At 38.1% G+C, this 26,262-nt stretch overlaps 1 protein-coding gene across 7 annotated transcripts in view; it reads right to left on the reverse strand.

Annotated features, from left to right (window-relative positions):
* Window positions 1-21,606: 21,606 nt before the first annotated feature.
* LARP4 (La ribonucleoprotein 4) overlaps window positions 21,607-26,262 on the reverse strand; it is a 65,754-nt gene continuing 61,098 nt past the window's right edge. For all 7 annotated transcript variants that reach the window (XM_016201271.2, XM_016201268.2, XM_016201269.2 and 4 more), the window contains one exon: window positions 21,607-24,025. In XM_016201271.2, the coding sequence (XP_016056757.1) occupies window positions 23,687-24,025 (339 nt within the window). In that variant the 3' untranslated portion in view covers window positions 21,607-23,686. The remainder of the gene's footprint in view (window positions 24,026-26,262) is intronic.

Raw genomic sequence — 26,262 nt, forward strand, 5'->3', positions numbered from 1 at the left:
CGGGTTGTTCCCCTCTCCTGGAGCACCTGCCACAGCAGGGCAAGTGGTCAGCCTCTCAGAGACCATGGCCCCTGGGACATACAAGTTGGGGAACGGATATGTTTGAGTTTTGTCTTCCCAACATTTTTTTTCTCCTTTATTTTATAGCATATAGACCCTAGCCCTTTGGAGTTAATATTGTTGGTTGCCCACCCAGCAGCCAACTCATGATTTATTTATGTGCTGGTTATCAAGGGGGCAAAATGAAGACATTTTCCAGACAGTAAAAAAGGGGGAGGAGACATGAAGGCACCATTTAAAATGACATTTGCAATTATTTAGGGATAGGCTTTTGATAGGATATTAAGTACAAAAAGCAAGATTAAAAATTATATCTTTTAAGCAAGGTTACATTGAATTATTTATACACACACACACACACACACACACACACACAGGTTGTCCCAAAAACATGTATACACACTTTGAATAATTCTATATTCCAAAAGAAAGAAACATCAATTGAGTCATCAGCCGTTAAAGTGTGTTTACATTTTTTGGGGGACACCTAGTATATGCCTGCATAGTGGAAGAAAAAATGGCAGGTCTGGAGCTAGAAGAGGCCTGGGTTGTTCTGTGAATCATCTGCACACTGTGCCTGGATGCTGAGGCCACTTCCCCCACCTACTTGGCCTTTTTCCTCGGCTCAATGGCCAGCTGATGGTTCTACCATCTTCTAGAATCCCAACCATCCCTGCACTTATGCCTCCTAAATACCTCGAATCCACCCACTTCTCTCTACTGTCACCCCTGCCCACCTCCTTGGGTCCCTCACCACTGTCCACACAACCATCAACTCACCTGGAAGACCTCCATAGCCACTTGACTGCTTCTTGCACCTGCTCAGGTCTGTCTCCACCCTGTAGCCAGAGTGAGCTTTGAGAACATGGATCTGTCAATCCCCTCCTCATACACTCCCCAAACTCTCACGAACACCCCATCACTCCTAGGAGAAAGGCAGCTCCCATGGTGCTCCTTGTCACTCTCCTTTTTTCTTTAACCCTCACCTGAGGATATTTTTTCCTGAGGATATTGCTTTTCAGAGAGAGTGGAAGGGAGAGCAAGATAGAGAAATGATGTGTGAGACACATGGACTGGTTGCCTCCCACACGTGCCCCGACCAGGATGGGGGATCCAGCCCACAACTGAGGTATGTGCCCTTGGCTGGAATCAAACCCAGGACCCTTCAGTCGGCAGGCCTACACTTTGAGCCAAACTGGCTAGGGCTAATTAAGTAGTTTTAATTCATTTATTATCACAGTTTAAATAATTTATTACATTCATTGTCTCTGGGCTTAACTTTCAGCCAACAGAGTAGGGGGACTTCTACCACTTCTATAACATTGCTAGCATAGTGTAGCATAGTGTTTTTACATTAAAAAGTGGTAAATAAGCCTGGCATGTGTGGCTCAGTGGTTGAGCATTGACCCATAAACCAGGAGATCCTGGTTTGATTCCTGGTCAGGGCATATGCCTGGGTTTCAGGCTCGATCCCCAGTAGGGGGTGTGCAGGAGGCAGCCAATCGATGATTCTCATCATTGATGTCTCTCTCTCTCTCTGAAATCAATAAAAACATTTTAAAAAATGGTAAATCAGAGGAATGCTTATTTTTCTTAACCCTTGCTAGTGGAAGAAGAGTAAAGTGTAAATTGAAGAGCTTCCTCTAAAATAATTTTGTAAAAGTATTTTAATGGCACCAAAGTGCCTTTAAAAGTTTTAGACATGCTCTCTTGCCCTGCCACACTGGGCTTGCCCTTTTCCCTTGCACTTTCTCTCTGTAGCTGACCTGTAGCCCTAGCAGCCAATGGGGGTCTGCAGCAGACTGCCTGGGCCTGGGGACAGCTCCAGTGGCGTGCAGCTGGGAGGACAGAAACTGAACCAATGGTGCAAGAGGTCTGGGCACTGGCCCTATTTCCGGGCCCAATGAAGACAAGGCTGAACATTTTTCACAGCTGACGATGCCATGAGATACTGGGAACCCAGGAGCAGTCCTTTCATTTTGTTTCTGCAATGAAACCTTACCAGGCCACAACCTCTCGCATGTGGGTCCCTGGAATGCCTTCCCCTTCCACTTCTCTAAAGGGTCCCATTTCCACCGGTGACAATAGTATAAGGTGTCCAAGGGAAGTAGAATGGGGAAAAGTATTTTTAAAGATGATTCACATAAAATCCTAGCACAATAACCCCCGGAAAGCCTAGATCTGGGTACCAGCATCCAGGTGAGGCCCACTGAGACGTAGGTCCTCCGCGCGGCTAGAGAGGCCTCGGAGTCAGCCCGGGCCTGGGCTGAGGCTCCTTCCCTCAGAGAGCTTACAGTCTAGTTCTATCAGAATTATTATGACAGGTTTTATAAAGTGGATTAAGATTAGGTCAACATATAAAAATAACTTTCCTGTCTTAGGGCAATAGTCAGTTGAAAGAAAAATCCATCCACAGTTACAGCAAAACATAAGTAGTAATAAACCTAACAAGAAATGTATAGACTTAAATGAAGAAAACTGTAATAGCAACTGAATAGTATAAAAGAAGACCTAAATGGGAGTCTTCTAAATAATAGTTACCTCTTCCCAGAGAGAAAGCCTCAGTATCATAAAGATACCAATACTCCAAAAATTAATTTATAAAAATCAATGCAATCTCTATAAAAATCTTATTGACCCGGCCAGGAGTGGCTCAGCAGTTGAACATCACCTAGGATCCAGGAGATTGCGGTTCGATCCCTGGTTGGGGACATGCAGGGGGCAGCCAATCAATGACCACTCTCTCATCATTGTTGTTTCAATTCTCTCTCCCCCTTTCCCTTCCTCTCTCTGAAATCAATAAAGATATATATGTATTTTAAAATCTTACTGTAACTTTCTATATCATAACATGACAAACTGATTCTAAAGTTTAAGTAGAAAATAAATGTTTAAGGAAAGTCAAGAAAAATTAAATATAAAGAATTTAAAAAGGGGATTTGCCTCAAAACCAAAAAGTCATAAAGGAACACTGATTGATCTATGTAAAAATTAAGTCTACATGATGAAAGCAAAGACAAATGTGCATATTCTTTAGTGACAAGACTCAATAATTTGTTGTAGAAACATTTTTTTTGTAGAGTCAGTTCTCCCAAAATTTCCTGTAAGCGCAATGCAATATTCCTAAAAACTTCAACAGAATTTTTTAAACAAAATTTGTTAGGTGATTCTAAAATTCATATTAAAGGGAAAAATTCACAAGAATAGCAACATTCTAAACAAAAACAACCATGGGAGGAATTTGCCCTTTCAAATAACGAAATATAGTAAACTATAGGAATGAAAATGCGGTTTTATTAGTGCAAGAACAGAATAAAAGGAATTTGATAAATATTGAAGAAGCAGATACACACATAACTGGGAAGAAAATATAAAATGTTCAAACAGTTTTCAAACAAATGACTTTTCAGAAAAAAGTTAAATACTTTTCATAATGTACCAAAATAAACTAAATGTCTTCAAAAGCTGAAATTTAAAAGCAGAATTATTGAAGTATTAGAAGAAACTAGAGGAAAAAACTATTTAACTTCAGAATAGGGAAGGTTTTCCTAAGCAAGTTGTGCAGGAAAATGTTGATAGATGTGGCCTCAAAAACAATGAAAAATATGACACCACGTATAAGTTAAAAATTTAAAAATTACGGTTAATAATATATTTCCAGTATGTTGAAGAGACAACAAAATATCCAGAACATAAAAAAAGCCCTACCAAGCCCGGCCAGTGTTGCTCAGTGGTTGAGCATCACCCATGAACCAGATGGTCCCCAGTTAGATTCCCAGTCAGGCTACATGCCTGGGCTGCGGGCTCAATCCCCAGTAGGGGGCGTGCAAGGGGCAGCTAATGTTTCTCTCTCAGGAATGTTTCTCTCTATCCCTCTCCCTTCCTGTCTATAATCAATAAAAACGTATTTATTAAAAAAGCCCTACCAATAAACAAAAATGACCACCTAATGAAAAAATAAGTAAATAAATGGTTAAGAAACTATAAAAAGGTTTTAAAACTCACCAGAAATCAAGGAAATGTAATTTTAGCGATAATAGATAAGGGATACCTGGGTATGTCTCAATCTCTGGAGACCATAAGCTATGAGATCAGAACTCCTGAGGGTGATTTGTCTGTTGTGCGGAAGATTTGCTATATAGACACCAGAGGAGAGAATCTTTCCTCATCTGGAAGTTGCTGCAAGGACCATATAAACATATAACTACTACTGGCCAATCTTTCCTGTCACCTGGAGAGAGCCCCTTGAGGAAGAAGCCAACACACAGCTAGTAGACTAGGCAAGGTAGGAAAAAGTGGCGGGGAAAGGAAAGAAGGAAGGGGAGAGAGGGAGAGATAGGGGCTAGGGTAAGATTATGCTCATTACTTTCTCTAAATACAGCCAAATTGCTCTCCAAAATGCTATATGAAATAACTTTCACAGGTTCTGGGAATTAGGATGTGGACATCTTTGTGGGAGAGAATCATCCTATCACACCATCTTAACTGCAGCTCCCTTAATTCCAAAGATCTCTCTCACCTAGACAATTATTCCCCAAACTATTTTATATAACCACCAGAATTGTGTTCTCAATTTCAAATCTAACCACAATCCTCTGCTTAAAGACTTTCAGTGGCTCTCCATTCCCTATAGAATCAAGTGAAAACTCATTTTTGAAATTCAACTTCTCTTTTGTTACTCTATTTAAAAAAATTTTTTTCTGAGAACAGTAAATTTTATTGACCCAGGTAGAGCTTTTCCAAACTATTTAATAAACTAAAGAAAATGATATATTTTTTAAAAGTTTCTTTATCTTTATTGTTGAGAATATTACAGATGTCCCCTTTTTATCCCCGCTGATCCCCTCCACCCCACATCCATCCCACCCCCAGGCTTTCCCCATACCAATGTCTGTGTCCATGGGTTATGCTTATAAACATATAAGTTCTTTGATTAATCTCTCCCCACCCACACCCCTGTCCCCCCTTCCCTCTGAGATCCCTCAGTCTGTTCCAAGCTTCTATGTCTCTGGGCTCACTTTGTTCATCAGTTTATTTTGTTCATTATATTCCACATGTAAGTGAGATCATGTGGTACTCGTCTTCCTCTGACTGGCTTATTTCACTTTACATAACACTTTCTAGTTCTTTCCATGCTGTGCCAAAGGATAAAAGATCCTTCCTCTTTACAGCTGCATAGTATTCCATGGTGTAAATGTGCCACAGCTTTTTTTTCCACTCATCTACTGATGGGAACTTGGGCTGTTTTCAGATCTTAGCTATTGTAAATAGCACTGCTATGAACATAGGGGTGCATAAGTTCTCTCTGATTGGTGTTTCGGGTTCCTTAGGATATATTCCTAGAAGTGGGATCACTGGGTCAAATGGCAGGTCAATTTTTAGTCTTTTGCAGAAACTCTATACTGCTTTCCATAGCGGCTGCACCAGCCTGCATTCCACCGGGAGTGTACTAGGGCGCCCTTTCTCCACACCCTCGCCAGCACTTGTTGTTTGTTGACGGAGCCATTCTGGCAGGTGTGAGGTGATACCTCATTGTGGTTTTAATTTGCATCTCTCTGATGATTAGCGACGTTGAACATTTTTTCATATGTCTCTTGGCCATTTGTATATCCTCTTTGGAGAAGTGTCTATTCAGGTCCTCTGCCCATTTTTAATCGGATTGCTTGTCTTCCTTTTGTTAAATTGTATGAGTTTCTTATATATTTTGTATATTAACCCTTTATCCAATGTATCGTTGGCAAATATGTTCTCCCATACAGTGGGCTCCCTTTTCGTTGTGTTGATGGTTTCTTTTGCTGTGCAGAAGCTTTTTATTTTGATGCAGTCCCATTTGTTTATTTTCTCCTTAGTTTCTCTTGCCTTAGGCGATGCATCAGCAAACATATTGCTACGAGCAATGTCTGAGATTTTGCTACCTATGTTTTCCTCTAGGATTTTTATGGTTTCATATCTTACATTTAAGTCTTTTATCCGTTTTGAATTTACTTTTGTGTATGGTGTAAGTTGATGATCTAGTTTCATTCTTTTGCATGTATCTGTCCAATTTTCCCAGCACCACTTATTGAAAAGACTGTCTTTACTCCATTGTATGCTCTTGCCTCCTTTATCAAATATTAATTGACCATAATGGCATCGGTCAATTTCTGGGTTCTCTGTTCTGTTCCACTGATTGATAAGCCTGTTCTTGTGCCAGTACCAGGCTGTTTTGATTACAGTGGCTTTGTAGTATAACTGGATATCTGGTATTGTGATCCCTCCAACTTTGTTTTTCTTTCTCAAGATTGCCATGGCTATTTGGGGTGTTTTTTGGTTCCATATAAATTTTCGAGGTGTTTGTTCTAGATCTGAAATATGCTGTTGGTATTTTATAGGGGTTGCATTGAATTTATAGATTGCTTTGGGTAGTATGGACATTTTAATGATGTTGATTGGACAGTCTTTTCAATAAATGGTGTTGGGAAAATTGGACAGATACATGCAAAAGAATGAAACTAGACCATCAACTTACACCATACACAAAAGTAAATTTAAAATGGATAAAAGGCTTAAATGTAAGATATGAAACCATAAAAATCCTAGAGGAAAACATTGTTTATATCTTCCTCTATATCTTTTTTCAATGTCCTGTAGTTTTCTGAGTAAAGGTCTTTTACACCTTTGGTTAATTTTTTTCCTAGGTATCTTATCTATGCAATGGTAAATGGGTTTTTTTTTTAGTTTCTGTTTCTGAGAGTTCATTATTAGTGTATAAAAATGCCATTGATTTCTAGGTGTTAATTATGTATCCTGCAACCTTGCTGAATTCATTTATTAAATCTAGTAGCTTTTTGGTGGAGTCTTTAGGATTCTTTATGTACTATAGCATGTTATCTGCAAATAACAATTTTATTTCCTCCTTTCCAATTTGGATGCCTTTTATGTTTTCTTCTTGTCTGATGGCTATGGCGAGGACTTCCAGTACTATGTTGAATAAGAGTGGTAAAAGTGGACACCCCTGTCTTATCCCTGTTCTTAGGGGAAATGGTTTTAGTTTTTACCCATTGAGTATAATGTTGGCTGTAGGTTTGTCATATATGGCCTTTATTAGGTTGAGGTATGATCCCTCTATTCCCACTTTGCCAGGAGTTTTTATCAAAAATGGGTGTTGGATTTTATCGGATGCTTTTCCCCATCTATTTATTTGATTATGTGATTTTTGTCTTTCAATTTGTTTATGTGATGTATCACATTTATTGACTTGTGAGTATTGTACCAGCCTTGCATCCCTGGAATAAATTCCACTTCGTCATGGTGTATGATCTTTTTAATATATTGCTGGATCCGACTTGCTAATATTTTGTTTAGGAGTTTAGCATCTATGTTCATCAGGGATATTAGCTTGTAATTCTTTCTTTGTAGTGTCTTTATCTGGTTTTGGAATTAGGCTAATGCTGGCCTCATAAAAAGAGTTTGGAAGTGTTCCTTCCTCTTGGATTTTTTGAAAATAGTTTGAGGAGGATAGGTATTAATTCTTCTTTGAATGTTTGGTAAAACTCCCCTGTGAAGCCACCCGGGCCAGGGCTTTTGTGTGCTGGGAGCCCTTTGATTACTGCTTCAACTTCAGCAGTTATCGTCCTATTTAGACTTCCTGACTCTTCTCGGCTGAGTTCTGGAAGATTGTATTTTTCTAGGAATTCATCCATTTCATCCAGGTTGTCCAGCTTGGTGCCATATAGTTGTTCATAGTATTTTCTTACAATCCTTTGTATTTCTGTTGGGTCAATTGTTATTTCACCTCTTTTGTTTCTGATTTTGTTTATTTGGGTCCTCTCTCTTTGTTTCTTAGTGAGTCTGGCTAAAGGTTCATCAATCTCGTTTAATCTTTTCAAAGAACCAGTTCTTGGTTTCATAGATCTTTTGTATTTTTTTTTTAGTCTCTGTGTCATTGATTTCTGCTCTGAAATTTATTATTTCTTTCCTCCTACTTACTCTGGGATTTTCTTGTTGTTCCCTTTTTTTTAAAAAAAAAATATATCTTTATTGATTTCAGAGAGAGGAAAGGAGAGGGAGAGAGAGAGATAGAAACATCAGTGATGAGAGAGTCATTGATCGGCTGCCTAGCCCGCAACCCGGGCATGTGCCCTGACCAGGAATTGAACCTTGATCTCCTGGATCCTAGGTTGATGCTCAGCCTCTGAGCAATGCCAGCCGGGCTTTTCTTTCTTTCTTAATCTCTTTGGTAACCCATTCATTGTTTAAAAACATGCTTTTCAGCCTTCATGTGTTTAAATGTCTTTTAGTGTTTTTTGTAATTGATTTCTAATTTCATGCCATCTTGATATGAGAAGATGCTTGATATGATTTCAATCTTCTTGAACTTGTAGATACTTGTTTTGTGTCCTAACATGTGGTCTATCTTTGAGAATGTCCCATGTGCACTTGAGAAGAATGTATATTCTGCAGCTTTGGGGTAGAATGTTCTGTAAATGTCAATTAAATCCATCTGGGGTGTCATTTAGGGTCACTGTTTCCTTGTTGATTTTTGGTCTGGAAGGCCTATCCAGTGAAGTGAGTGGGGTTTTAAAGTCCCCCAGTATTGTTCTGGCCATCATTGTTCTGGCCACCATGGCCAGAAGAACACCTAAGGGATTAACAGTAAAGGGAGAAAAAGATCCCTGTTGTACAGGACAAGGCCCAACAAGCTAGCCCAATAATTACCACCCCCCCTGAAGTCCTATAGAAAAACAAAACAAACCAGTCACACTCCGGTCAAGCATAACCCCATTACTCATTGTAAGACATTGTGTTTAAATCATCCCTTTTATGTTACTAAAGGTCCCCCCTTGTTTAATGTTACAAAAGCTGACAACCTAACAAATTATCAAATTATTAGAAGCCCCTTTACCTAGTTGCCTTTGTAGTTACTGAGTATAAAATGTGGGAAGAACTGAGGGTCAGGGCTGCAGTTCGGCTCTTACATGGGTGAGACGCTGCAACTGTAGCCGCTGGCCAGCTAATAAAGGCTCCAAAAATTCAAACACAAACTCTGGTGGTCGTCTGTCGCAGGTCACACCAGAACAGTATGACTGTATTACTGTTGATCTCTCCCTTAAAGACCTCTAGAAGCTTTTTTTTATAAATTTAGGTGCTCCTGTATTGGATGCATATATGTTTATCAGGGTTATATCCTCTTGCTGGATTGATCCCTTTAGTATTATGTAGTGACCTTTCTTGTCTCTCTTTATGGTCTTCATTTTGAAGTCTATTTTGTCCAATGAGTATTGCTACCCCAGCTTTTTTTTCATTTCCATTTGCATGGGAAATATTTTTTCCATTCCTTCACTCTCATCCTGTGTGAGTCTTTTGTTCTGAGGTGGTATCTTGTAGACAGCATATATTTGGGTCATGTTTTCTTATCCATTCAGCCACCCCATGTTTTTATTGGGGCATTTAATCCAGTTACTTTTAAGGTTATTATTGAAAGATCCTTGTCTACTGTCACTTTGTTTTTATACCTATGTTCCTCATTCTCTTTATTTCTACTTCTAATTATAGTAGTCCCTTTAACATTTCCTGTAATGCTGGTTTTGTAGTGATAAAGTCCTTTAACCTTTTTTTTTTGTCTGGGAAGCTCTTTATTTCACCATCTATTTTCAATGATAGCCTTGCTGGATAGAGTAGTGTTGGTTTCAGATCCTTGCTTTTTATTACCTTGAATACTTCATGCCATTCCCTTCTGGCCTGTAGAGTTTCTGATGAGAAGTCAGCTGACAGCCTTATGGGGACTCCTTTGTAGGTAACAGCTTGCTTTTCTCTGGCTTCCTTTAAGATTCTCTCTTTGTCTTGGATTCTTGGCATTTTAATTATGATGTGTCTGGGTGTGGGCCTCTTTGGATTCTTCTTGTTTGGGACTTGAAAGCCTCCAGAACTTGTGTGGCTTTTTCCTTGACCAGGTTAGGGAAGTTTTCTGCCATTATTTCATCAAACAGATTCTCTAACCCCTGCTTATTTTCGACCTCCTCTGGCACTCCTATAATACGAATATTGTCACGTTTTATTCTGTCCCACAGCTCCCTTAGGCTGTCCTCCTGTTTTTTAATTGTTTTTTGTTTTTGGGTCTACTTAATTGTTACTCTATTAAAATCTATGTTCCACTCATTCCAAACAATTATGCTGAATTTGCCATATTGTCATGCTTCTTTGCCTTTCTTTACTTACACTCTTCTTTACCAGTATGCCACCCATTCTTCCTTTGCCTATATAGCCAACACACACTGACCAAGCTTCAAGTTAAAAGTTAATGCCTTCCCCCACTAGGAGGGCTGACCAGTATTTCCTGTATATTTCTAATACTAACCACTCAAAATACTTTATAGCAATATTTTGGCTTATAACATTTGACTCCAAAATTATTAAGGGTAGGGATTTCATAATTTTAGCATCTTGTGCACCTAGTATCTTGATTTAGAGTAAATATGTAAGACCTAAATGGATTAAGGTTATGGAGAGTTAGTATGTGGGTGCTTTCTGAAGGTTTGAATACTGATGAAAAATGGCATGCTACACAATAAAGAGTGGTAAGATACAACAAAATTGTTTAAATTTTATATAAATTTACATTGTGTTTGCTATTACTCCCTAATTATGCAGATGAGTAAACAAGTTGGGAGAATGACTTGCCTAAATATGCCAAGATTAGTAGCAGAGTTGGCTATATCTATGGGAAGGCTAAAATTTCATTCAAGGTGTGTGTGTGTGGCGGGGGGCGGAAGGGGGGGGAGTTCGATACACTTTCAAATTGTACAACCTTCAACCATGCTTATGGGTGTTATGTTATTTCTAGCACACAATTGGTTTGCTGAGACAGGCATGAATTATGTCTTTTAGGGATCTACAGATAGAAAAATGGCCAGTTGATAACAACAAAAAATGTTTAGAGGTAATAAAGTCATGAAATCTTAGTGCTTTTTATTTCTCTCCAATACATCACAGACCTTATTGGTGAGGACTGGAAACATTAAGTCTTGAATAAAATCATGTTAAGTGCTCAGCACAATAATCTGTGGTCTGAAGATTGTTCAGGTGAGAGAGAGGATAATTGGAATTAAGGCAACAATTTATAGAAATAGAGTCAGATATAAACAAAATAGTTTTTAGCCCTGTCCCTAACGCTTTTAAAATTAGCTCAAACAAAATGTAGTCTAATGAAAACCACCCTATGCTAGAGATGAAGTGTGTCTTTTGAACCTAAAAGGAATGATTTTAGGTTAGTATTATTTTTGCACCCATTTCTCCAGTTAGGATTATCAGAAATTCTGCCAAGAACAAGCATTATCATCTCAAAACTGTACTCACATCTCCCTCCCCACAAAAGGTTCTTTGCCAATGTATCACTTATGGTGAATGGTATAACCCCCCATCCACTGCCAAAGCCACAAATTCATGAATGATGCCTTCCCTTCTCTTTCTCCATATCCAATCCATTCAAGTCCTGCTCCTAAATCTTTTTCAAATATTCCACTCTGCTCCATTATTATCATCAGGGAGACCTAACTGGTCTCCCATCTAGTTTCCATAACGCACAAATTTCAAAGCCAAGGAGTCTAGCTCTTAACCTTTCTCCAGCCTCAGCTTGAAAGATGGAACAATATTCCCTGTGCTATATTTACAGGACCCTATACTTCTTCCAATGCATCACAAGGTGGTATGTACAGGTTGTTCCCTCATTTGGAACACCCTCCTCCTGCTCACCTAATTAACACCTTCAGATTTCTGTCCAGTTTCTCAAGGAAGCATTCTATCCTTGAACCATCCCCCACTTTAACCACATAGATCCTAATTCCAGTTTTCATATGTACTACTGCCCTAATTTTACAATTACTTACGGCTATTTCATGCTAAGCACTATAAGGGCAGGAATCTATCTTTGCTGCCTAACACACTGCTTGGAATATAGCATGTAGTAAATACTGACTAAATGACTACTTCACCCATCATAGGCAGAATTTGAAATGCAAAAGCAGCAAAATTAGAACTTAGATGCACCATTCAAAATGTAAGCATATAAAGATAAATAACCACCTATATATTAAAGGGAAGCTGGAGTCATACTGTGGTTCATTAAGTCTGATAGAGTAGGCATTCAAAACAAAGAGGGAAGTACAACTTCAAAGAAAAAAAATTTAGTTAAAAAAATGTTAAAAAAAAATTATTATAAAATTTAAAAAAGAAGAAAAAACAAATTTTCTCCCCTTTCTCTTCTTCCTAAGGAAAAAAAGAGAAAAAAAAACCCACAAAAAACAAAAATTAAAAAACTCCAAAACCAAAAAAAACAAGACCAAACAAAACAAAAAAACAGCAGAAAAAAAGAAAGTCAATCAGGTGAGAGTTTTTTCTGGGCAACTTATGTTGTCTGAGGGTCACTGTTTTGTGTGCTGGTTTCAGATCTCCTTAACAGCTCTAGCTGGGTGCTCTATTGGTTGAAGTGTTGTCCAGTACACCAAAAAGGTTGTGGGTTCAACTCCCAGTCAGGGCACATACATAGGTTGCCAGTTTGATCCCCATTTGAGGCAAGTTCAGGAGGCAACTGATCAGTGTTTCCCTCTCACATGGGTGTTTCTCTGTCTCTCTCAAATCAATAAACATATCCTCCATCGAAGATAAGAAAAGTCTGCACAAATGAATTGTAAAACATTTAGGTAGTTTGCTCCTGCCCACACCAGAAGAAAATGAGAACGTCCTAGTTCCTTTAAACCCCATACAAACAAAAGACCCTCTTGACAGTTTGCATTCCAGAGACTTTTAAGAAAATTCACAATCCTTCAGTAGTAATGTTAAACTTCCAAGCATATAATTGAAACCTAGAAGCATATGTAGGTTAACATTTTCTGACGAGGCATAGTTAAGTATATAAGGTATCTCAGTGATTAGACTCTCAACAAATCCATTTATTTTAAATACAACTAAAAGCCTACATAATTAAGCCTACCAACTTGGTTATTAGTCCACTAAAAATACACTGTAAATCGAGTCCGTGGCTGGGAGCGGGGGCGCTCTGCTGCTTCTCACAGTGCCGCCATCTTCCCAACCTCCTGTTTTGGTAGGTTTTTAAGGGGAAAGTTCACAGGGAAATTTAAATAGGTCTTTTAAGCTTTTTAAAACTATGATAAGGCAAAAATGGAAAAGCTGAGTGAGCTGGTATCTGTAACTTAATGTGAGAGCTCAACTTTTATTGAATGTAGTACAGTAGTCCACCCTTACCTGCAGCTTCGCTTTCTGTGGTTTCAGCTACCCAAAGCAGCCCCAGTCAAAACACTAAATGTAAAATTCCAGAAATAAACAATTCATAAGTTTTAAATTGCATGCCATTCTGAGTAGTGCATCTGGGATGTGGATCATCCCTTTGTCCAGCATATCCACACTACATGCCACATAGCCATTATTTCTGGTTACCAGATTGACTGTAGCTCTATTGCCAGCACCCATACAACCTCAGCTTACAAGTTGAGGTTGGGGCTGAAACACAGTTAGTCAACCTGAGAGGAGGGTCCTCCCAAGGACTGATCAACAACAATCTAGACCTAACCACAACAGGAGAACATAAGGAAACCACAAAAGGGGCACCCACAAGAGGGACACTCCTAGAGCAAAGAGCTCAGAGGTGTAAGAAAAACACACCTCTGGGCTCCACTGGACCCACGAGACAAAATCCCATCCCACAAGACTGGGGGACAGCAAACATATCTAATACATAGATACAAACACTAAGACCTACCAAAATGGGGAGACAAAGAAACAACCCCCAAATTAAAGAAAAGGAAACACTGCCAGAAAAAGACTTTGATGACATAGAGTTAAGTAAGTTATCAGATATGGAGTTCAAAGTATGGATGATGAAGATGTTCAAGGAACTTAAGAAGACTCTAGATGATAAGATCGAAGACCTTAGTGAAAACATGAAAAAAGAGATACATACCATAAATGAAACTCAGACAGAGATAAAGAATGCTGTCTGTGATATCAAGAATGCACTGGAAGGAATTAAAAGCAGGCTCAATGAAGCAGAGGATAGAATAAGTGACTTAGAAGACAAGGTAGAAAAAAATCACACAATCAGGGCAGCAAAAAGAAAAAAACACTTAAAAAGCATGAGGACAGTCTAAGGGGGCTTTGGGACAACATGAAGCAAAACAACATTCGCATTATAGGAGTCCCAGAGGGGGAGGAAAGAGAGCAAGGGATAGAGAACTTGGTGGAGGAAATAATGATAGAAAACTTCCCTAGGCTGGTGAAGGAGAAAGCCACACAAGTTCAGGAAGCACAGACAGTTCCAAACAAGAGGGACCCAAAGAGACCCACTCCAAGACACATCATAATTAAAATGGCAAATGGCAAGGACAAAGAGAAAATATTAAGGGCTGCAAGAGAGAGACAAGCAGTGACCTACAAGGAAACCCCCATAAGGCTGACAGCTGATTTCTCAACAGAGACTCTTCAGGACAGAAGGGAATGGCATGAAGTTCTGCAAGTAATGAAAAGCAAGAACATGCAACCAAGATTGCTTTATTCAGCAAGGATATCATTTAAAATTGAAGGTGAAATAAAGAGCTTCCCAGACAAAGGCTAAAAGAGTTCAGTACCACTAAACCAGCATTGCAAGAAATGCTAAAAGGACTGCTTTAAGAAAAAGAAGGAATAGTGAGAGAAAGGTACATCAGCATAAAGGGGAAAAATGGCATTAAATAAGTTGATATCAATAGTAACCTTAAATGTAAATAGAATGGTCCGATCAAAAGACAAAGGGTAGCTGAATGGATAAGAAAACAGGACTCAAATATATGCTGTCTACAAGAGACCCACCTGAGAGCAAAAGACTCACACAGGCTAAAAGTGAAGGGATGGGGTAAAATATTCCATGCAAATAGAAAGGAAAAGAAAGCTGGAGTAGCAATTCTTATTTCTGACAAAACAGACTTCAAAATAAAGACCATAACAAGAGACAAAGATGGTCACTACATATTACTAAAGGGATCAATCCAACAGGAGGAAATAACCCTTATAAACATTTATGCACCCAATACAGGAGCACCTAAATATATAAAAATTTTCTTGGGGGACTTAAAAGGGGAGATTGACAGCAACACAATCATAGTGGGGAACCTTATCACCCCACTGCCAGCATTGGACAGATCATCAAGACAAAAAATCAACAGGGAAACACACACCTTAAATGAATCACTAGACCTAATGGATTTAATTGACATTTACAGAACATTTCACCCCAAAGCAGCAGAATACACATTCTTCTCAAGTGCACATGGAACATTCTCAAAAATAGACCACATGTTAGGGCACAAGGCAAGTCTCTACAAATATAAGAAGATTGAAATCATATCAAGCATCTTCTCGGATCACAATGCCATGAAACTAGAAATCAACCATTATAAAAAAACTCAAAAATATTCAAACACATGGAGGCTAAATAGCATGTTATTAAACTATGAATGCGTTACCAATGAGATCAAGGAAGAAATCAAACACTTCATGGAAAGTAATGAAAATGAACAAACAACAACCCCAAACCTATGGGACACAGCGAAAGCAGTCCTGAGAGGAAAATTCATAGCATTATAGGCTTATCTCAAGAAACAAGAAAAAGAAGGAAGGAAATAATAAAAATCAGAGCAGAGATTAATGACACAGAGACTAAAAAACAATACAAAAAAAATCAATGAAACCAAGGGCTGGTTCTTTGAAAAGGTAAATAAGATCGATGCACCTTTAGCCAGACTCACTAAGAAACAAAGAGAGAGGACCCAAATAAATAAAATCAGAAATGAAAGAGGCAATATAATAACTGACCCAACAGAAATACAAAGGATTGTAAGAAAATATTATGAGCAACTATATGCCAACAAATTGGACAACATGGGGGAAATGGACAAATTCCTAGAAGCATACAACCTTCCAAAGCTGAATCAAGAAGAGGCAGAAAACCTGAATAGGCCGATAACAACTAATGAAATTGAAGCAGTAATCAAAAAACTCCCAGCAAACAAAATTCCTGGACCAGATGGATTTACAGGCAAGTTTTACCAAACATTCAAAGAATTAACACCTATTCTATTCAAACTATTCCAGAAAATTCAAGAGGAGAGAAAACTCCCAAACTCTTTTTATGAGGCCAGCATCATCCTAATCCCAAAACCAGATAAAGATACTACAAAGAAAGAAAATTACAGGCCAATATCCCTGATGAACATAGATACTAAAATCGTCACTAAAATACTAGCAAACCGGATCCAGCAATACATTAAAAAGATCATACATCATGACCAAGTGGGGTTTATTCTGGGGATGGCAAGGCTGGTACAACATCTGCAAATCAATAAATGTGATACATCACATAAACAAAATGAAGGACAAAAATCATATGATCATATCAATAGACGCAGAAAAAGCATTAGACAAAATCCAGCACCCATTTCTGATAAAAACTCTCAGCAAAGTGGGAATAGAGGGATCATACCTCAACATAATAAAGGCCACATATGACAGACCTACAGCCATCATCATAGTCAAAAGGCAAAAACTAAAACCATTTCCATTAAAAACTGGAACAAGACAGGGATGTCCACTTTCACCACTCTTATTCAACATAGTACTGGAAGTCCTTGCCATAGCCATCAGACAGGAAGAAAACATAAAAGGTATCCAAATTGGAAAGGAGGAAGTAAAACTGTCATTATTTGCAGATGACATGATACTGTACATAGAAAACCCTAAAGACTCCATCAAAGTACTACTAGATTTGATAAACAAATTTGGCAAGGTAGCTGGATACAAAATCAACATCCGGAAATCAATGGCATTCTTATACACCAACAATGAACTTTCAGAGAGAGAAACTAAAAAAGCAATACCATTTACCATTGCAACTAAAAAAATAAGATGCCTAGGAATAAACTTAACCAAGAATGTAAAAGACCTGTACTTGGAAAACTATGTGACACTGAAAAAAGAAATAGAGGAAAATTTAAACAAGTGGAAGAATATACCATGCTCATGGATTGGAAGAATTAATATCATTAAAATGTCCATACTACCCAAAGCAATTTATAAATTTAATGCAATTCCTATGAAAATACCAACAGCATATTTCACAGACCTAGAACAAACATTTTGAAAATTTATATGGAACCAAAAAAGACCCTGAATAGCTGCAGCCACCTTGAGAAAAAAGAACGGAGTGGGAGGGATCACATTACCGGACTTCAAACTGTATTACAAAGCCACTGTAATCAAAATGGCTTGGTATTGGTACAATAGGCATATAGATCAATGGAACAGAACAGGGACCTCAGAAATAGACCCACACCATTATGGTCAGTTAATATTTGACAAAGGAGGCAAGAGTATCCAATGGAGTAAAGACAAAAATTGGACAGATACATGCAAAAGAATGAAACTAGACCACCAACTTTCACCATACACAAAAATAAACTCAAAATAGATAAAAGACTTAAATGTAAGTCGCGAAACCATAAAAATCCTGGAAGAAAACATAAGCAGTAAAGTTACAGACATCCCACGTTGTGGAATTTTCACTAATACATCTCCTAGGGCAAGAGAAACAAAAGAAAAAATAAACGTATGGAACTACATCAAACTAAAAAGCTTCTGCACAGCAAAAGAAAACAGCCTCAAAATACAAAGGAAACCCACAGTCTGACAAAACGTATTTGCCAAGGATGTATCTGATAAGGGGCTAATTTCCAAAGTGTACAAAGAACTCACATTACTCAGCAAGAGGAAGACAAACCACCCAATTAAGAAATGGGCAAAGGACTTAAATAGACACTTCTCCAAAGAGGACATAAGGATGGTCAAGAGACACATGAGAAAATGCTCAACGTCGCTAATCATCAGAGAGATACAAATTAAAACCACAATGAGGTATCACTTCACACCTGTCAGAATGGCTCCATCAACAAATCAACAAACGACATGTGCTGGCGAGGGTGTGGAGAAAGGGGAACCCTAGTACACTGCTGGTGGGAATGCAAACTGGTGCAACCACTATGGAAAACAGTATGGAGGTTCCTCAAAAAATTAGAAATGGAACTGCCTTTTGACCCAGTGATTCCACTCCTAGGAATGTATCCTAAGAATCCTGAAACATTCATTAGAAAGAATACATGTACCCCGATGTTCATAGCAGCACAGTTCACAATAGCTAAGATCTGAAAACAGCCCAAGTGCCCATCAGCAGATGAGTGGATAAAAAAGCTGTGGGACATTTACACCATGGAATACTACGCAGTTGTAAAGAAGAATCTCGTACCCTTTGGGACAGTATGGATGGACCTGGAGAATATTATGCTAAGTGAAATAAGCCAGGTAGCAAAAGACAAATATCACATGATCTCGCTTATACGTGGAATCTAAAAAACTTAAAAAACTGATGAACAGAATAGATTCAATGACATGAAAGCATAGATGAGACTGACGAATGTGAGAGGGATGGAGGAGGGCGGGTGGGTGGAGGTGGAGAGAGTAACCAAAGAATTTATATGCATATATGCACAACCCAAGGACACGGACAATGGTGGGGAGAGGGCCTGGGGAGAGGGATGGGACAGGGTGGAATGGGTCATTGGGGAGAAAAAGGGACATCTGTAATATTTTAAACAAAAATTAAAAAAAAAAAATCTACCAAAACATTTAGCTTCAGGGTTTGGTACAATCAAAGCAATGATGGAAAAAGGAAATTTAAGTGTTTTTTTCTTGAAAATAAGTTTTTAAAAAAATGTTTTTATTGATTTCAGAGAAAGGGAGGATACAAACATCAATGATGAGTTACTGATTGGCTGCCTCCAGCATGCCCCCTACTGGGGATCGAGCCTGCAACCTGGGCATGTGCCCAGATCAGGAATTGAACCAAGATCTCCTGGATCATAGGTCGATGCTCAACTGCTGAGCCCTGCCGGTTGGGCTTGAAAACAAATTTTAAAAGCCCATGATTTACCTACTCAAGTCAGACCATAATCTGCCCAATGAAAGCAAAATCCTTAAACTGCACACTGCCCTATAATTTTTTTCTCCTTTAGTAACTGCTTCTCAAAGAAGAATAACTTCAGAAAAACCCCAGAATCATAAAGCTGAATCTTACAGCTCTCTGACCTCACCTCACAGATGCAGTATCACGTATCTTGCCCCTGCCCCTTTCCCCAAACAAAACAAAACTGCTGATAACAGAATAGTAATAGAACTATCGAGGGGGCAACATATAAAATTATTGAAAAGTAAACACAAACACAAGTAGTCATTAGACATAAACCACTGAGAAAAGGAAACCAGTACTGCTTTTAAATAATTTTATTTGTTCTAATTTTTGTTATTTTAATTTCCCATAGCACCTTGGCAATGTTGAAAACAAAAATACAAATACAGGATGTACTCATTTTAACATAATATTGCATGAGTATGTGTCACACCATTTTTTGGGGGGTGGGGCGGAGGGAGGGACGGACAGTTTTGACAATAGGAACAAACCTAAGCAATGGACAAAATAGAAGCCAGATAACTGGTTCTGATCCCCCCCAACCTGAACATTAGGAGATGTCACTCAAGGGACACCTGTATCAGGAGAAAAACAACCACCAATGTGGATGTTTCTTTATACTATATGCTAATCAGTTTTGTGCTGCAAAACTGAAAATAAAACCATTTTATTTTATACATAGACTGTTGGTATCTGAGTCTGTACTTTTAGGAACCGTCTACTCAGCAACTCATAAAACGTTCTCAACTTAAAAACAACAACCACCTTTAAATTATTTAATAATCAGGTGAATTTTGAAAGAATTTACTCTCAACTTGAAAACAAATTTTCTCTCAACTTCTTAAAATGTCTTCATTCAGCTAATGAAAACTGAAATGTTTATGCGTCTTCTTGGAAGCTCAGACAAGCTAAATTAGCATACACCAAAAACCTAAAGTTAAATTTTATAGCCACCAAATTGCAAGTAAATAGAAAAAAACACCATCATATAATCAAGAATTTTAAAAAATCCTTCAAAAGGAATATACTGTCCTCTCTTGCATTTTCCCTCTTCCGGAAAAAAAAAAATTTTTTTAAATATGGTTAACATATATGGCCAACACAAATATCAGACACTTAACCCCAGTGTGTTCAACTGCATCAAAGTAAAACCAGTGGACATTAAAGCCAAGAAACTAAATATTTAGGCCATAACTAAGGAAACTAAAGAAAGTATTTAGTAACTTTTTTAAGTACTACTTTCTGCTCCAGCAGATGCTAATACTCCATCATTAAGCCTTTTGCAAAGCAAACATGATTATTTAAAAAGAAAGGAATGTGAAACAATATTCAAGCTACCTTAATTTTAGGAACCAAAAATAAATAAAAGACGCTGCATGTCATTTGATCACATGCATTTTGAGCACGTAAGATGACAATAAACTGTATCAATGAAAGATTTTATCTTCTTCCAAAATCCAGTTGAAAAAAATTTAAATGGATCACTCTTTTGAATGCCAGTGTCTATACTTGCAAAAATGAAGTTACTCATATTAGAGACAGGCCCTAGATAGCATGAAAACCTTAAATATCAGGATAAAAAATAGAGACAGGTTTTGCAATATCTCTAACACCTTCTCTATGAAGTGCAAGGTGGTGGACTTGTGTGACTCTTTCTCTTCATGCAGTAACAACTATGGCAGATCACTGTACCATACACTCAATTATCATTTTGTATCTACTTTTAGCTTTCAACAGCCCAAGCAAGTGTTAAGCCATAAGGATGAAGAAAAAAAATATTGACATTTAAAGTCCTCTTTCTAAAGAACCAAACAGCCCCGGCCAGTGTGGCTCAGCTGGTTGGAGCGTCATCCCGTACGTGGAAAGGCAGCAGGTGCAACTCCCAGTCGGGGCGTGTGCGGGAGGCAACTGATCGATGTTTCTCTCTCTTGCCACCCTCTCTCTATGAAAAAACATATCCTCGAGTGAGGATTAAAAAAAGAACCAAATAAATAGTTGAGCTATAATGAATGTTCAACTCTCCTCAGTTAGAGTAATGCTGGGGGGGGGGGGGGGGGAAGCCAACAGTTTTACACAACTCATAGGCATCATTTAGATACAAACCTTAAATCTGCTGTAATAAAATAAATGCTAAATACATACTGTGAATATATATATATTATATATACACACACACACATTTATTCTTCCCTATACATCCCATCAAAATGGGAATTATTCATTGTAATGAGGCAAATTAAGTTAAAACAATATATTGTATAAGAAAAATTTAAAGGTCACATCTTTAAATTCAATTTCTATTTTCAATTACATTTTGGGAAAAAGCAAGAACATGCTTTCTTTGAAAAGAAGCCTCTTTTCTTGTGTTTCAATTAGAATACTTAGTTTTTAAAAGTTGGAGTAAGTCACACAAGCATACAAATAATACAAGCCCACTTCTGTGACACACTGTAAAAAAAAGTAATGTTTCAAGTGCAATAATTACGTTTATAACCCTTGCCAAGTGATTTTTATAAAAAGTTTATTCTCTTAAATCCAATGCATTCACAGAGTGTTAACACTTTAAATGTTTATCATTTCCACCAACTGCAGCATTATCTAAGTAAACCAAAATAAGCACTTTTATCATAGATATAGTCAATGATTATTAATACTTTTTTAAAAAAAGAACCTAAGTTTCCCCCAAATTTCAGCACAGGTAGTTTAATTGTATGTTTCATTTGTAGATGATTTAAAAAAATAGTGTGTAGAAATGATTCTCCTTACTTAAATGTATTATATGTTATCAACCCACCAAATCAAAAGCAATCGCCAAGCTGAATAAGTTACAAAGAAATAACAACTCTGGCTTGTACAGAAATGTGCAGTGTTTTCAAAGCTCTAAACAGTTACCTACTAATACAAATCTCCACAGCTTAACTTAGATTGGAAGATGAGTTTCACAGTAATGTAATTTTAACCTCCATTTACATTCATTTTATATATTACTAAGATGTTTACTCTATGTCACAATGGTGCTTTCCAGTGTTCACAATTTACAGTTTCAATTTGTACATGTCATTCACTAACATAAGGGACAGTTATTACTACTACGAACTATCCCCCCAAAAAAACCCAAATACCCCACCTTACATGACTTAAAACAGATTAATGCAACATGATTTTTAATATTTTAGCCATTTTCTAAACACCAGCATGTAAACTTGCCTATTTAATATGAGAGCTACAACTTTATTCACTGAGAGATCATGTATTAATTTTCTTCAACTATCTTTCTCACCTTAACTCAAAAATCCCCTGACTTGCTGGCTCTGTTTCTGTGAATTCCAAACTGTGGGGGGTTTTTTTGGAGAAAGGGAAAGCAGGTTATGATAAATACACTGTAAACAGAAAAAGTTTTCCCCAAATTAAGCCTTAAAAAAAAATTCTTTTTACTTCTACACTATTTAACACTTTAAGAGTCAATTACAATGTTTCATCTTTAACACTAACACAAATAAATTACTGTAGGTTAAGTCTGCCCTACCATTTTGGGACCTAAACTTCTACATACATGAACAGAAGAGTAAAATACTTGACTGTTCAGTTCAGAAATTTAGAACAGTTATATGATTTGACTAGACTGGTCAAGGCAGTTAGAAACATACAATTATGTAGGTGGTTGGTTATTTTGCTTCTGGGGGTTGGTAGTCAAAGAACAGAGAGTAACAAATGAAATAACACACAAAAAATTATTTCCTATTTTAGTGGTGGGGGGGATCACAGGCCAGTGTAAACGTCTGAAGACAAATTTTACCTACCTCCTCAGATCTAAGACATATTTTTCAATTATCTGAATAACCCCCATTCTTTCCTTGAGTATCAAACTGATTGGTAGTCACATCTCCAAGTACAATCAGAGTTTAAAAGCTTGTTGAATGAAATATTAGTAAGGTCAAAAAGAGACTACATATCAAACTGGAAAAAAATCTCAAGTATGTATTACATTCAGTTTTCAAATCATTTACTAACATGACAACAGATTTGGCTTCAATCACTCTTGCGCGCGCGCGCGCGCACACACACACACACACACAACAGGCACCCCAGCCACTGATCTGCTTTGCAACACAAGGCCATATAGGCAGAGATGGCATTCTCCAAGCCAAACTTTAAATAGATTAAAAAAAGTAATTTCTAATTTTACAGAAATGCTTCTTCAAAAAATATTTTCTCTCACTCCCTCATCTCCTATACTGAAGGATGTGTACTGTTTTTCCCCAAGCTAAATCTGAACCCTCAAAATTGATTCCAGGCAGATCTCTGCAAATTAAAATCAAAAACAAAAATAGAAAAATTATATTTTTATATATGTATACATATATATATATATTTATACTGATTGGAATCCTCCAGCATTTTAAAATCACTTTAGAGATGATTTTGGGATTCTACTGCTCACAACTCCAAAATCCATAATGATTTAAGGATATACTTTCTCCTGTTTCCTTCCTGGTTACCCTCTCCCCTCCAAAACAGTTCAATATAGCCACGGCTCAAGTTTAATGGGAAGAGAGAGGAGTTTTTGAATAGTTTGTGTTTGTTTTACTTTGGTGATCTGGGTGGCACATATTGTTCTTTGCCGTTACGTCGAGTCACTCCCTGAGGTATAGCCCTGTGGCCAAACTGGCGTCTCTGTTCCCTGATTTTTCCAGCTGCTCCCCTGGGAATGGTATTGCCTCGGAAGCCAGAATAATCCTTACTAGCCCTTGCTTCTGGCTTCTCATGTGGTTTCTCAATGGATTTCTCAGGAGCTCCATTCTCTTCATTTTTGGTGGGAGACACTACATTGGAACGAAGTTCTCGTAGTGGCTGCACAGGAACTGGGGATGGCTCTTTAGGCGGCTTCTGGCACACTTCAGCATAACTTAGCTTTCGGGGTTCCTTTGAAGTGAAGAAAAACAAAAATAAATTATGGCGCACATTCTCTAAGTAATAAAGTACAAAAAGGACAGTATTAACAAGAAAATAAATTACTTTCTAAGAAAGGATAAAGGCACTCTCCTATACAATGCTATTAAAGTGTATCAGTACAATCTTTTTAAAAAAATTTTTATTTATAGAGAGAGTGAGAGGGGGAGGGGGGAGAGAGAGGAAAAAAAAAACATTGATTTGTTGTTCCGCTTATTTCTGCATTCACTGGTTGCTTCTTATATGTGCCCTGTCCAGGGATTGAGCCTGCAACCTTGGTGTATCGGGACGATACTCTAACTAGCTGAGCTACCTGGTCAGGGCCAGCACAATCTTTTAAAAAAAGTACTTTTGTCGCCCTGGCTGGGTGGCACTGTCGGTTGTAGTGTTGTCCTGTACATCAAAAGGCTGCAGGTTTGAATCCCCATCAGGGCACATACCTAGATTGTGAGTTCAATCCCCCGTTAGGGCATGTTTGGGAGGCCACCGATCGATGCTTCTCTCTTACATCAATGTCTCCCCTTCACCTCCAAATCAATAAACACATCCTAGAGTGAGCATAAAAAAAGAAAGCCCTGTCTAGTTTGGCTCAGTGGTTAGAGCACTGGCCTGCGGACTGAAGGGTCCTGGGCTCAATTCCAGCCAAGGGCATGAACCTCAGTTGCAGGCTTGATCCCTGGCCCTGGTCAGGGAGCATGCAGGAGGCAACCAATCGGTGTGTCTCTCTCACATCGATGTCTGTCTCCCCTACTCCCTCTCCACTCTCTCTGAAAAGCAATGGAAAAAATATCCTCGGGTGAGGTTTAAAAAAAAATTTTTTTTAAATAAAAAAAAGAAAAAAGTATGTACGTTTGCTGAAAATAATAAAAACTGTTGCAATTTATATATGAAACAATAATTTCATTTCAGGAATTTATCTGAAGGATTTTCATGTTAGCATTGTTTATAGTAATGAAAAAAACCTGGAAACAACCTAAATGTCTAACAAGGACAGATTAAATTAATAATGGTCCATCCATATGAAGAGATAAAATGGATTCACTCTCTTCCCTACCTAGCTACAAAGAACCCTGAGAGAGATTCTAAGAATCTCTGCAGAGCAGTTGGAAACCAATCACACATTAATAGAAGACTAATTAAAAGTCATAATTATTTCATCTGAAAAAATAGGCCAACAGAGGTGTTGTGAAAATAGGATGAAGCATGTAAAAAGTCTTTAACAGTTTAACAGTGTTCTTAGCACATAGTAGGTATTCAATATTTGGTAGCTGCTACTCTATTATTATCTTTTTAAAAATGTTTTTATTGATTTCAGAGAAAAAGGGACAGGGAGAGATAGAAACATCAGTTGGCTGCCTCCTGCATGCCCCCTACTGGGGACTGAGCCTCCAACTCTGGCATGTGCCCTGACGGGAATAGAATTGGCAACCTCCTGGTGCATGGGTCAATGCTTAATCAAATGGGCCATATCAGCTGGGCTTAATACTATCTTATTAAAGCACAAGATAAAATGTTCTTTTTAAAAAAAAATTTATTGATTTCAGAGAGAGAGAAAGGGAAAGAAAGAGACACAGGGGAAACACTGATGTGTTGTTCCACTTATTTATGCATTCACTCATTCACTGGTTGATCCCTGTATGTGCCCTGACTGAAGATCAAACCTGAAATCTTGGCATTATCAGGACAATGCTCTAACCAATTAAGCTACCAGGCCAGGGATAAAATGTTCTTAACCTAGAGAAAAGGAAAAGCTGCACCAAAATCCTACTAGTTATATATAAATAAATGAAAGGCCTGGCTGGTCTGGCTCAGATAGCTGAGCATCCTCCTGTGCACCAAGAGGTTGACAGTTCAATTCCTGGTCAGGGCACATGCCTGGGTTACAGGACTGATCCCCAGTAAAATCAATCAATCAATCAAAATAATAGATTATAGAAAAATTCTGTATCGTGTCCCCCCTCCCCCTGGCTTTTCTGTATTTTCCTAATTATAAAAATGATGATTCTGGCCCAGCTGGCATGGTTCAGTGGCTGAGCATTGACCTATGAATCAGTAGGCATAGTTCGATTCTGGTCAGGGGACATGCCAGGGTTTTGGCTCAATCCCCAGTAGGGGGCGTGCAGGAGGCAGCCGATTGATGATTCTCTCTCATCATTGATGTTTCTATCTCCCTCTCCCTGAAATCCTCTCTGAAATCAATAAAAAACATA

The sequence above is a fragment of the Miniopterus natalensis genome, chromosome 2 (assembly GCF_054644295.1).
Source record: "Miniopterus natalensis isolate mMinNat1 chromosome 2, mMinNat1.hap1, whole genome shotgun sequence".
NCBI classification, from domain to species: domain Eukaryota; kingdom Metazoa; phylum Chordata; class Mammalia; order Chiroptera; family Miniopteridae; genus Miniopterus; species Miniopterus natalensis.